General features: G+C 37.4%; 1 protein-coding gene across 2 annotated transcripts; it reads left to right on the top strand.

Moving 5' to 3' along the window:
* Positions 1–62: 62 nt before the first annotated feature.
* Positions 63–8,996, top strand: LOC117409453 (histone deacetylase complex subunit SAP30-like). Of its 2 annotated transcripts, none has more exons than XM_058999036.1 (5): positions 63–297; positions 623–813; positions 2,818–2,946; positions 4,438–4,536; positions 4,773–5,357. In XM_058999036.1, exons 2-5 carry the CDS (start codon positions 625–627, stop codon positions 4,821–4,823), a joined length of 468 nt encoding a protein of 155 aa, XP_058855019.1. In that variant the 5' UTR covers positions 63–297; positions 623–624; the 3' UTR covers positions 4,824–5,357. The 2 variants fall into 2 exon arrangements, with proteins under 2 accessions (XP_058855019.1, XP_033871433.3); XM_034015542.3 differs by lacking the exon at positions 4,773–5,357 and adding an exon at positions 5,376–8,996 and having other exon boundaries at positions 65–297.
* Positions 8,997–13,895: the final 4,899 nt, after the last annotated feature.

The raw sequence follows: 13,895 nt of genomic DNA, 5'->3' as shown, positions 1-13,895 counted from the left end.
ACTACCCACAGTTCCTACCGTTAACTAAAATCATGCGCACTGAAACTTCGTGTGTGTGTGTGTGTGTGTGATGGTTCTACAGGATTTCCTTATTGGCAACATTTAATTTAAACTGCCCTTGAAGAAGTATTTTCAGGAGAGGAAATAAGTAAAATCGATGTTTCTTGTAACAAAATGCAAACTAATCCAGAAATAACTTAGTATATCTAGGATAGATGCACTGTTTTCTATGTTGTTTTGTAGTTCATAAAAGTTAGATTTCACGTTGCATTACGCCGGAGGACATTTGCATCAAAGGTTTGATTTTTTTTTTTTTTTTTAGATTGACTTTTTGTAATAGTCCTGTTTAAATTAAAGAACATAACATAAATAACGCAGAAATTGGGGAATTAAAATGCCGTGCAGCAGTATCTCGATTTAATTGTTTTCTGCACGTGACAACTGCAGAACGTGAAACTGATATCAAGAATGCGATCCTACATCTAAAATAAGGAAGAAACAAAACAAACAAGCAAATAAATAAATAAATTGTAAACCAGATTGGTTACTTTAGCAGTTTTCAGAAATATATAATGACATTTCTTTTTTTTTTTTTTTTTTTACACATATTAACTGTTTGAAGTAATGAATAGCTATACGGAAGACGAGAGGGTCGAAGGCTTTATTGCTGGAGGTCCAAGCTTAGGGCAGCTGTGCTGTCTGGAGGAGGAAGGAGAGAGGTGTAAGAAACCCGCAGGAAATGCCAGCTTCAGCAAAAGAATACAGAAAAGCATCTCCCAGAAGATGAGAATGAATCTAGTTGTCGACAAAAGTGTAAGTGCTGTACAACATGTCGAAACTATGTTTCACGGATCACAAGTTCATTTTAAAATATATGGAAAACACGGTTTTACAGTTTTCAAAGACTGTGAGTCACAACCTTGCAAAGCTTGAGCAAATGTATTATTTTCTACTTTCACATATAGCAGAAGTATATCTTTTTCTCAAAAAGGGTAACGTAGTAATCAAGGGGGAAAGTGATTTTGAGGAATGTAAACAAACATGTCAAAAAAGGGTACTCCTGAGAGTGTACTGCATAAGAGACTTTGGAGTACTGTAGAAACACTAGATCTTTTGCAGTCAAATTGAGAATCTGACCCACTATGCAACAAGTATGTTTAACTATCTGTTATCTCATAAACCCATTGAGATGGCAACTTACATTTTTTAATTTTATGGGAATGCGTCTAGTAGTACCCTTTGACCTATGACCTAATAAAGCTAATAAATAACCTTACACTGCCTCATTGTTTTAATCTCACCATAGTATTAACCTTTTTTTTTCTACCTAGCCATTAGCCAATAACAGTTAACCAATTTACTGCCATATTTGTTTTCCATAAGCCAAATCTCACAAACAATTAATGATGCATGTACTGTACACAAAGGGTCACAGATTAATACAGGTTTTACTGTAGTCACTGTCTGTAACAGGAATACTGTCTAATAGGGCAGCAGTGTGGAGTAGTGGTTCGGGCTCTGGACTCTTGACCGGAGGGTCGTGGGTTCAATTCCATGTGGGGGACACTGCTGCTGTACCCTTGAGCAAGTTACTTTACCTAGATTGCTCCAGTAAAAACCCATCTGTATAAATGGGTAATTGTATGTAAAATAATAATGTGATATCTTGTAACAATTGTAAGTTGCCCTGGATAAGGGTGTCTGCTAAGAAATAAATAATAATAATAAGAAGAATTATATGCATATTTGCATTAGTCCATTGTGTTATTTCAATTAAAGCAGATACTGTATAATGTTTAGCTGTTTGGTTGTCTTCCTAGTTTGGAAAGTTACTACTGTATGGTAACTGCCTTTTCCATATAAAACAGAACAGTTGGTACTGTAGCCCGTTGGTACTGTAGCCCGTTGGTACTGTAGCCCAGAGGTAACTGCAGCAGTTGTATCTTTTTATGGTTCTAATCTAGAGATGTGATTGGAAAAATGTTTGCTTATATCAAAGTTTAGCTTCTACAAACCATTGTTATTTATATTTTAACAACATGTTTGAATAGATTCATGCATTTAAATGCCTTGGCTTTTAAGAAAACACTTTTTGAAAATCTGAAACATACATTAGTGTGGACACTGGAATAAACAATACATGTACCTGCAGTTTGTGCCCAGAAACTAGATCACGGGGCAGTCAACTGATGTGCACTACCATATGGATCTCAGATGTGCAGTTTTGAAAGAAACACATTGTTGTTCTTGTTTATTGTACTATGCAAGCTGTGCTTTCAGTTAGTGTTGTAGTTGCTTGGTCATTTCACCTGGAGGGTTAGATTGGCCCCATCCCTTCAATGGTTTCTTTCCTGTCAAAATAAACTAGCTGTCATGCTGCATGCTGTCAGCCAGTAACATGTTTTGGCCCAGATAACATCGCTGAGGCCAAATAACCTAGGAAGTATAAGTGTAACAGATATCCAGAGAATAGGGTGTAGAAACTGCTAACTTTCTTTAACCTACAGTAAATGGCACATTTGAGACCTATGTAGCAAATGAAAGTGCAAAAAAGTTATTTTTTTTAATGTATTTTGTTAAATACAATTCATTGTTAATGGTTCATTACCTAATGGGCTAGGCTACTTCTTACAAATGGAATGAGAGTGGGACAAATGAAAGTTGCTTTTGCTTGCTGAGCCAGACCCTGTAAGCCCAGCACCATTGGCAGAATGAAAATGTGTTTTTCATACGTTTTTCCAAATTCTACCTATGCTAACATTTATAAAAAATAAAGTCTCTTACTTTCTAAATGTAATATATGTTTTTCCCCTCCAGGCTAGGCATCTTTATATTTGTGATTTTCACAAAAGCCTAATTCAGAGTGTAAGAAATAAAAGGCGGAGGAAGGGCAGTGATGATGAGGATGGAGGGGATTCACCTGACCTTGACTCTCATTCCCCAGAGGTACCGTAGCAGGGATTTCTAATGGTTGTGCGAATTGGTTTGCTGTAATCTTGAATATGTGCTGCTAAACAGAAGCCTGATTGTTCTTGGATTTAATATGTTCTTCTCTGATACTTGCTATTTTTACTGTTTTTGTTTGTTTTGATAGTATTGGATTTGTTTTATTAGGTTACAACCAAACCCGAGTTTTACTAAAGCAGAGATGCTTGATACTTTCAACATTTCAAAGTTGTGGGAATTATACAGTAGGTACCACTAAACAACAGGACTTGGAATTATGCGTCAGTCTCATTATTTGTTCACTATACTTTTGTTTATATACAGGTGCATTTATATTTCCAAAACTTGTTGTTAAGCATTATTTATTTTTTAAATGTGTGGGGTTTTTTTTTGTAATTCTGTTGCCTCAAAGATCTAGTATCATAGTGTAGTACATGCATTCCTTTTCAATTCTAAACAATTTGACCTTACTTTAAAAAAGTTTCTATGCTGTCTTTTTCCCATTTCGGAGAGACATGCTCTCTTGTTGGATTATCTGAGCACATCCTTCAGGATTTAGATCCCAGAAATAAAATTCCAGCCATCAAAGTTGAACTTGAAATAAAAAAAAGTCTTGTTTTCAAAAGACTGCAGGATTCGAGATTTTTTCTGCTCACTGCAATAGAAGTACAATTCAAGTACTGAGACCTTATCAGTGGAGGAAAATTAAACTGGTTAGCTTTTTTCTAAAATCACTAGTAATGATATACGTTCTTAAAATCATGTTTGTGTTAAACATTTGCAAATTATTTATTAAGAGATATGTTTTCAAGACCCATGGTCCTAATCACAGCCAAGAATAAAAGGATAAATATGGGCAAAATAAAATATAAACTATCATGTCTACACAGGCGACAGTTATTATTCAGTTATAGCCCAAATAATAATAAAGAAACAATACACATTTATGTAAAAAAAGGAAAGAAAGGTGAAATGTTGTTCAATTTTATTTCTTGCTGTCACAATATACAAAAAGATACTTTTAGGGATGTTTTTCAGAGATCGCGATGATCTTTTGTTTCTATTATAGCAACATTATCGTAACATAAAGAAAGAATGACCCTCCGCTCACAAGCAGACCTGCCTTGGTATTTGATTTACTGTATACAATTAACGTTTTTAAAATTAAACCAGCATTATAAAATGCTGGTTTAATGGTGTAAAAAATACAAAAATAAAACATATCTAAAACTGGTAGTTCATTGAATTACTTCCTCCCAGGTGACACTACTGCACATGACTTCAGGTAAACATACGACCAAGCTTCAGGATAGATCGCAGTTTACAGATGCAGTTCATAATCCCAAAAAAGCACTGGAAGTTATTTCAATTTATCTGGGAAGATAAGAAATAGCACAGCAAGGTCAAATACATCTTCTAGGTATTGTAATAACTTGTATGGACATGATATTTGTTCTTTAATTTCCACTTTACCATTCTTCTGTTTTGTAGGTTGACTTGTTCCAGTTACAAGTAAACACACTGAGGCGGTACAAGAGACACTTCAAATTACAGACCAGGCCCGGACTAAACAAAGCACAACTAGTAGAGGTATGCCATGGCAATTACTTTGCTTCTTGCATGTTTTTAAAAAAAAATGTTTTATTTATTTAGTGATGTATTTCAATGACATTAACATGGAACAGTTGTCATTCATAATTATTTTTTTTGCAGTAGTATGTTTTCATTGTAGCCTACATAGAGTTGTATTTTTTTTTTTTTTAGTCGTTGCCAATTAGTTTTTTATTATTTTCTCCTCAATTTGAAATGCCCAATTATTTGTTTAGGCTCAGCTCACCGCTACCACCCCTGGGCTGACTCGGGAGGGGCGAAGATGAACACACGCTGTCCTCCGAAGCGTGTGCCGTCAGCCGCCCGCTTCTTTACACACTGCGAACTCACCGTGCAGCCGCCTCAGAGCTACAGCGTCGGAGGACAACGCAGCTCTGGGCAGCTTACAGGCAAGCCCGCAGGCGCCCGGCTAGACTACAGGGGTCGCTGGTGCGCGGTGAGCCGAGGACACCCTGGCCGACCTAACCCTCCCTACCCCCGGGCGACGCTCGGCCAATTGAGCGCCGCCCCCTGGAAGCTCCCGTCCACGGTCAGCTGTGGAATAGCCTGGACTCGAACTCGCGACGTCCAGGCTATAGAGCGCATCCTGCACTGTAGCGAGTGCTTTTACTGGATGCGCCACTCGGGGAGCCCCCGCATGTTGTATTTTATACTATACCTATGTTTCTTTTTTAAACGTATTGCACAGTGTAAATATTACTATTTATCCAACTATGATGTATTATGTTGTTTATTGTGGTTTTTGTTGGATAATTAAAGATTAAATTGGAAGGGGTTTTTTTTGGTAATAAATGATGTCATTAATTTTTCTTTAACAGGCAATTGGCTGCCACTTTAGGACAATACCAGCGGATGAGAAGGAAACCCTAACATATTTCCTCTGCACAGTAAAAAATGAGAAGAGCATGACCTGAAGGACAATTGCATTCATTAGTTAAATATGATATATATATATACACATACACAGTGCCTTGCAAAAGTATTCAGACCCCTGACCAATTCCCTCATATTACTGAATTACAAATGGTCATTGAAATTTCGTTTTGTTTGATATTTTATTTTAAAACACTGAAACTCAAAATCAATTATTGTAAGGTGACATTGGTTTTATGTTGGGAAATATTTTTAAGAAAAAAAAAAAAACTGAAATATCTTGCTTGCATAAGTATTCAACCCCCACACATTAATATTTGGTAGAGCCACCTTTTGCTCCAATAACAGCTTTAAGTCTTTTGGGCTAAGTATGTACCAGCTTTGCACACAGTGTCGGAGTGATTTTGGCCCATTCTTCTTGGCAGATTTGATCCAGGTTGTTCATGTTGGTTGGACGACGCTTGTGGACCGCAATTTTCAAATAGTGCCACAGATTCTCAATGGGATTGAGATCAGGACTTTGACTGGGCCACTGTAGGACATTCACCTTTTTGTTCTTGAGCCACTCCAATGTTGCTTTGGCCTTGTGCTTGGGATCATTGTCCTGCTGAAAGGTGAATTTCCTCCCAAGCTTCAGTTTTTTAGCTGACTGAAGCAGGTTCTCTTGCAGTATTTCCCTGTATTTTGCTCCATCCATTCTTCCTTCAGTTTTAACAAGATGCCCAGTCCCTGCTGATGAGAAGCATCCCCACAACATGATGCTGCCACCACCATATTTCACTGTAGGGATGGTGTGTCTTGAGGCATGGGCAGTGTTAGGTTTGCGCCACACATAGCGCTTTGAGTTTTGGCCAAAAAGCTCTATCTTGGTCTCATCTGACCACAAAACCTTTTCCCACATCGCAGCTGGGTCACTCTCATGCTTTCTGGCAAACTCCAGACATGCTTTCAGATGGTACTTTTTGAGTAACGGCTTCTTTCTTGCCACCCTCCCATACAGGCCAGTGTTATGCAGAGCTCTTGATATGGTTGACTGGTGCACCATTACTCCACTCCCAGCCACTGAACTCTGTAGCTCCTTCAAAGTGATTGTTGGCCTCTCTGTGGCTTCTCTCACAAGTCTCCTTCTTGTTTGAGCGCTGAGTTTTGATGGACGGCCTTTTCTTGGCAGTGCCTGGGTGGTGTGATGCAGCTTCCACTTCCTGGCTATTGATCCAACTGTGCTCACTGGGATATCCAAACACTTGGATATTATTTTGTACCCTTTCCCTAATCTATGCATTTGTATTACTTTATCTCTAACTTCTGTAGACTGCTCTTTGGTCTTCATTTTCCTTCAGATTCACAGCCTGACCAATGATCCTTCCAACAGTGGGGTTTTTATCCAGAAAATGTGACAGCAACTTTAATGGTTCACAGGTGGAGGCCAATGGTAAGGTAATTGTGTCCTCGTTAGGGCAATTTCTTTCATCGGTGTAAACTGGGAGCTTCCACAGCACAGGGGTTGAATACTTATGCAAGCAAGATATTTCAGTTTTTTATTTTTCTTAAAAATATTTCTCAACATAAAACCAATGTCACCTTACAATAATTTATTTTGAGTTTCAGTGTTTTAAAATAGAATATCAAACAGAACGAAATTTCAATGTACCATTTGTAATTCAGTAATATGAGAGAATTGGTCAGGGGTCTGAATACTTTTGCAAGGCACTGTATATATATTTTAATCATACGCTAAACTTTAAGACTTTTCACCTTGTTTTACAGTCAATTTTTATTCAATAAGTGGAATTTTATTTTTGCAGATATGTATGTGTAACTTATTTATGTTATTTCTTTTAGTATCTTTTCCACATTAGACATACATAGGATTTCCAACGTGCCGCTCAGCATGTTGTCCTAAACTCGCTTCACTATTTCTTTTCAGGTGGGTACCACTGTTTTAATGCAGAAAAGATACAGTTAAACTGAAACGAAATGTACAAACATATCGGCTGTGTAGTTCAGTTTCCATCATTACAAGACATCCTTGAAGAGACAGCTTATTATATGTGAAAACCCTTTTCTCCGATGTTCTGTTTTATATCGGCGACAAATAGTACATTTTATAATGATCAAATCTTTATAATTTCTAGATAATATATTTATCAAAAATGTTAAAGGGATCAGAATTTATGTTGTAATTTATCTGACTAACGAGCTAATCAATTTAATGAGACATGCAGTGATGTTGCATCCAGACCACCTTGAATTTACTGTTTTGAAGAGCAGAGAATCAGAGCCAGACACATTAAATCAGAATATATATACCTACGGAGCAGTAGAGGTTGAAAGTAGAAAGCAGTAGAGACAGTGTGAAACAGTAATATGTTACTGTATCTTTGGAGACAATCTCAGACAGAAACAACAAAGACGCTGCAGAGTGCAACAATGCCAGGGAGCACTTGCGTGACCTAGTATTTGAGAAACTCCATGCAGCTGCACATGAGTACTAATTTACATGAAATTCAAAAGGTTTCTAGACATACTCACTATTCTACTGCACCCCTATGAGTTTATATGTAACTATCAGTTCAATCCAATGTAACAGCTAATTTTGCATAATCCATTTCGATTGCATTTTTTTTTTCCACTCCACTGTGGGACCTGCCATATTGTGATCATGTGTCGTTTTGGTTTCTGGGTAATAGGGACCGAATGCTTCATGTCAAACAGTAAAAAAAAAAAAAAAAATACTTTCAATATTATCCATTTTACTCCCTGTTTATAGACAGAGAAGAATAATAATTATTATTTAGTTAGTCCAATAAAATGTATCACATCTCCTTCTCTTTGTCTATCATCTCTGGACTACTACGGCTACCATTTCATCTATCAATTACGCCCTGTTTACAAACTCAGGCTGCTTTGTTTTTGTACACAGAAACTCCCATTCTTAGTTGTGAGACAGATGTAGTGAGGGTTGCAGTGCCTGGCATACTGTACGTTCCGCTAACCTTACTGCACACCTGTAAATATACCGTGTTTTATATGCAGTTCACTGGGTAGTATTATGTATAATGTCTTATTAAATAATTATAATACATAAACATGTTCTTAATTACACAAATAAGTGAAAACCATTTACAGTTTGGCTCACCAATTGGTTATTTACAATATGTAGTTTTATAGAATGAAATCAATTTACTATTAGCTTTGGAAATTATTCAGTATTTAAAAACAATATTCAAACATTTAGTAAAAATATTTTTTGCCCTGACTGTCATCAGTGTTATAGATTTAGGTAATCTGCTTAGCATAGATAGATATGTGATCATAAATTACATGAAATTTTGCACTCATTAATGGCAATTTATAGATCTAGCATCCAGAAACGTTCTCCTTGTTAGAATTGAATCTGACATGCCCTCAATCCGCATAGCCACTTGTGATCAAAACCACCCAAAGTGTTCTGGTCTCTAATAGAGCACTTGCATACAGATTTTTATTGGACATTGTGGTTTCAAGTGATAGAGTACAAAGAAAGCACCATTTATGTTACCTCAATGTAAATGTCAATAGACAATCATACTCTGGAGGTGGTACTATGGGATCTGAACATAAAGGGATGAAAAAATAAGAAACACTGGCAGTTCCTCCCAACTTAATATGTTACTTGGTGTGGTAAGTGGTATTCATGACATGCATTTCTGGCTGTATCTGAGACTACTGTTTTGAAAAAAAACAGACTTTGCTTAAAAAACCCTTTTTGAAGATGCGGCAGTATTTTTTTAAGGAATGGTCAACCGTCTGTCCAGAATAATTTAAAAAACCAGCAGACTGAATAAGTGCTGTCCTGACTTCCTGTGCTTGTAAACCGTGTTGGCAGATGTTTCTGATTTTTGTTCAACCCCTGTAATTTAGGAACATTCTAGCAGTGTTACTTAAGTGAACATAACAGTTTTAATCAAAATAATAATTGGTTTTTACAACAAGTTCATAACTTAAAACTGCAAAAACAACAGGTCAGAAAAGTTCTGCATTCGCTATACCACTACCATGGCTTGTGAAACATTTTGTAATTAAAGTACTACTGTATAATCACTAGATAATTGTTAATGATTAAAAGATATACTATATACTTAGTTTTCTTTTGTGCCTGAAATGATATAGTTGTCCCTCAAAAAGAACCCACATTAATGTGACCAATACTGAGAAGTTGTACAAAAAATTAGCAAGTTATAAACATACTGTTGTATCATCGCACTACACATCAATACATGTTTTAAAAAGTTATTGGTAGGCAGTACTGATAAAACTATTTCTGTTTCACTGTCCGGATTTAAATCCTGATGTTTGTCGATTTTGTCCAGATCCCTCTATGGACTGTTGCAGGGAATCACAAATGAGATCTTCGGTCCAAAGAAAATGTCCCTGAAACAGATTGTAAATTAGCCATGATAAAAAGCATTAAAAAGTTCCTCCAGTTTCAGACTGCTGATTTACACAATGCAGTAATCTGTAAATGAAATACATAGGTTGATATATATATATATATATATATATATATATATATATATATATATATATATATATATATATATATATATATATATATATATATATATGTGTATATATATGTATATGTATGTATGTGTGTGTGTGTGCAGGTAGTGGACAACAAAATGGAAACACCTGGGTAAATGAGGGACACCAAGTATATTGAAAGCAAGGGCTTCCACACAGGTGTATCTCATGCGTTAATTAAGCAAATAACATCCCAGCATGCTTAGGGTCATGTATAAAAATGCTGGACAGGCCTGGTTGTCTATAATTATGGTTAGTATGGCTGCAATAGGAGACCTCAGTGACTTTGAAATAGGGGTGATTGTTGGGGCGCGTTTGACAGCTTCAGTGACCAAGACAGCTCAACTTGCTGATGTTTCACGGGCAATGGTGTCGAAGGTGATGTCGGCATGGAACTCTGAGGGAAAGACATCATCAGCAAAGGAAGCGCATAATCCAGGATCGTGATATTGGTGCATTAATTCGAAGTGCAAGGCAAAACAGGTGAGCAACTGCAGATCAATTGACTGCAAATTTTAACCTGGGGCGCAAGCAGCCAGTTTAATCAAAAACGGTCCACTGAGAACTCCACAGAGCGGGATACCGCAGAGGCCCAACGCTCTATTAAGTGACTTTACATTGGTGTTTCCATGTTTGTTATATATATATATATATATATATATATATATATATATATATATATATAGCTAAAACTACAAGAAGCTATAAATTAATATAACCTAGGGATAGTGATTGGTTATAAAGGGGTTGGGGCAGCATAATAGCCAATTGCCCCACAGTGCCCAAACTTTGCCCAATGTGTATGGGTTTACTTTGACTTATGTATAAAGACCAACTGAGTTTCTTAACAGTACTCTGGATACATATAGAACAGCATTTTACACCACTGCTGTGCTTTGTTTGATTGAACTCCTGGTCTTTGGCTGGAGCCAGCTAGAAATGTTGGGGCAACCTCACCACAGTCAAGGTTTAAATAAAGTATGGAATACTAAATTATATACAGTAAAATGATAAAGGATTTATGCTGTGGTTTCCCAACATTTAGACATTTCTGAAAGTATTAAAGTGTCTGGCTTCAAATACGTATCACATTATTGTGATGCATGCAACTCCTGTCTTGTGCATTTCTATCTGGCCCATACTAGAAACAAGCTTTGAATCCTTGTTGAGATTCTTAGCTTTTCTGATCTTGTGGGGTGGTCCGCCTGTTTATATGATTTCCGAATAACCCAAGACATGATGCATTTGACAAACAGTCTGATCTACCAACAGTTCTCCTTGGAAGATTAGTTTTTCACTGCCTGTATGTGGTTGTTGTTCCACAGCCACTGAATGATGAAATGGTCATATATAAACGAGGCATGGTTTTTTTTTTTTTTTTTTTTTTTTCTTCCTGGAAAGGCCACAGCTTGGATTTAGCTTCTAGCCACGTGACAAGGCACGTGTTTGAACACTACATTGCATAGGGGAGAGGTGTGGGAGGAAACCATCATCGTGCCAAATGGGGATGGAGTGTGTTCTAATTCAGTGGCAGGGACATCCATGGTTTCAAGAATTGCAATGAATATTATTTCATGCAAACGAAAAGACCTTAATTGGGGTGGTCGTTATATTGAGCTGGTTACATGAGAGACTGTGTTCCTAACATTATTTGAGGTGTGCAACGGTACTGTTTTATACTAGTATTTCTTGTCTACTAAAATTACATAATAATAATAATAATAATAATAATAATAATAATAATAATAATAATAATTCACTAGACATGATCGAGGGCTGCGCGGAGGAAGAGACCTCGGGAATTGATAATAAAAGATATGTGCTTATATAACCTAGAGAAGAGTAAGGTGATTCCCCTTGGCTCGCGGACCACCTGGAAGTTGGTTACTTATTCCCGGTTCCTTATTTGCGATGTAGTTGACAAAGCAGCGTGTCCCTTTTCTGTGTGTTTTAACTCACTTACACATCTTGCTCAATTAATAAAATATTAATATATTAATATATATTAATAACAAATCTGTATCAGCAGCATAGCGGTACCCTATATAATTTTACCTGCTTGTTTCGCAACCTTTTACCCCCCTTAGACGCCTTGCTCACTAAATACCGAGGTATCCCTAGATAGGTTATAACTCCCTCTTTGCAAAAACACTAAAGATTTTAGTGAGCAAGCCGTACCCCACGAACAGCAGCACCCCAAAATGTAGCTTATTATAACCAATACAGAACGCATGGGGCACGTCTTTGGATGCCCCATTTACCCCCCTTAGACGGCTTGCTCACTAAAATATTTAGTGTTTTTGCAGAGGGGGTGATAACCTATCTATGGATACCTCGATATTTAGTGAGCAAGTCGTCTAAGGGGGTAAATGGGGCAAAACAAGCGGGTAATATAGGGTACCGTTATGCTGCTGATACAGATTTATTAATATTCGTTTTTGTTTTATTTTTTAAAGAAGGAGCGATTATTTTTTAAATAGTTCCAATATATTAATTGAGCAAGATGTGTAAATGAGTTAAAACACACAGAAAAAGGACACGCTGCTTTGTCAACTACATCGCAAATAAGGAACCGGGAATAAGTAACTTCCAGGTGGTGGATCGCGCTCGCTAGTGGTGATAGGCTGGGAAGCAACCGATAATTCCCCTAAGGGGGATCAAGAGGAGAGAAATGGGAACAGCTAGGACAGTAATAGCTACATTTGGCCGGGGTCCCCCTTGACTCGCGGAGGACGAATCCAGCGGCGGCTGGGCTTCTAAGGTTGGGAAGTGAGCTTCACTTCCCCAAGAGGGAGACCGTTGCAGAGGAGGGCGCAGTTGCAGAGGTGGAGCAGCCGAAGAGGGAAGCGCAGTGGGGGGAGGAGGGGAGGATGGTGGAAAACAAAAACGCAAGATAGCGCAAAGGCAAGGCTTGGGGTTTAAGTAGGGGATTAGCAGATGTTATTGGTATGAAGGAAGTAGGGGGAGGAGCCCTCACGCATGCCCCCCAAATAACTCATTTTACAATAATAATAGAATTACAAAAAATACAGTGTTTTTTTTATTTTTTTGGCACGTATAGTCTTTCTGTTTTCTTTTTTTCCCGTGTGTGTGTGTGTGTGTGTGTGTGTGTGTGTATATATATATATATATATATATATATATATATATATATATATACAGATGAATACTGCATACTGAACTGGAACATAAATTAAATATAAAGTCGTTAGTACAATGCGCCCACTGTTTTGTGGTGTGCTATGGGGAATATCACGTCACTTGCCATGAGGCGCCGGCTGTGTGGTGGTGTAACCCAACACGTTTGGACAGAGGGAATATTCCGTTTTAGTTTTGGCCTGTGCTCCCTCTATTGACGATAAAGTTGGCTTACCTAGGACAGCAGAGTAATTCACGGAAATTGCAGTAGCAAACGATTTCGCAGCCTTCGCCCTCCCAGAAATGATCCCGTAGAGTCTTTTCAATGGGTCTGAGCGGCTCAATTCCATTAGGGATATTGTGGCAGTTTCGGTCTTTTAAAATCTTCTTGTAACATGACAGACGACTGGAAGGAATCGCATCTATTGCCAGAAATCCAACCAAGAAAGCAAGAATCGCTAGAGGTGCCTTCATTTTCTTCACACTGAGGAATTAAGGTGTTAGCAAAAGCAAAATACATTTACAGTATGAAGAAATATCGGTGCAAACATTCGTTTACAAAAAACCGTATCCTTCATAAATATGACCTAACATTTTCTTTATATAGTAGGTTACTATTATTTAAACGTTAAGTAAACCACTAAAAAAACTGTAGATGTGTACTGTAAGCTGCTGAAGATTTGGTGGTACAGTAGCCTACTGTATCAGCAATAATATAAAATACTTTAGCGCACATGGCATGCAAGAAACAGTTTATGGTT

Source organism: Acipenser ruthenus, chromosome 2 (genome assembly GCF_902713425.1).
Source record: "Acipenser ruthenus chromosome 2, fAciRut3.2 maternal haplotype, whole genome shotgun sequence".
Classification (NCBI taxonomy): domain Eukaryota; kingdom Metazoa; phylum Chordata; class Actinopteri; order Acipenseriformes; family Acipenseridae; genus Acipenser; species Acipenser ruthenus.
Note: the sequence above shows the minus strand (reverse complement) of the source record. Positions and strands in the feature narration are given on the sequence as shown.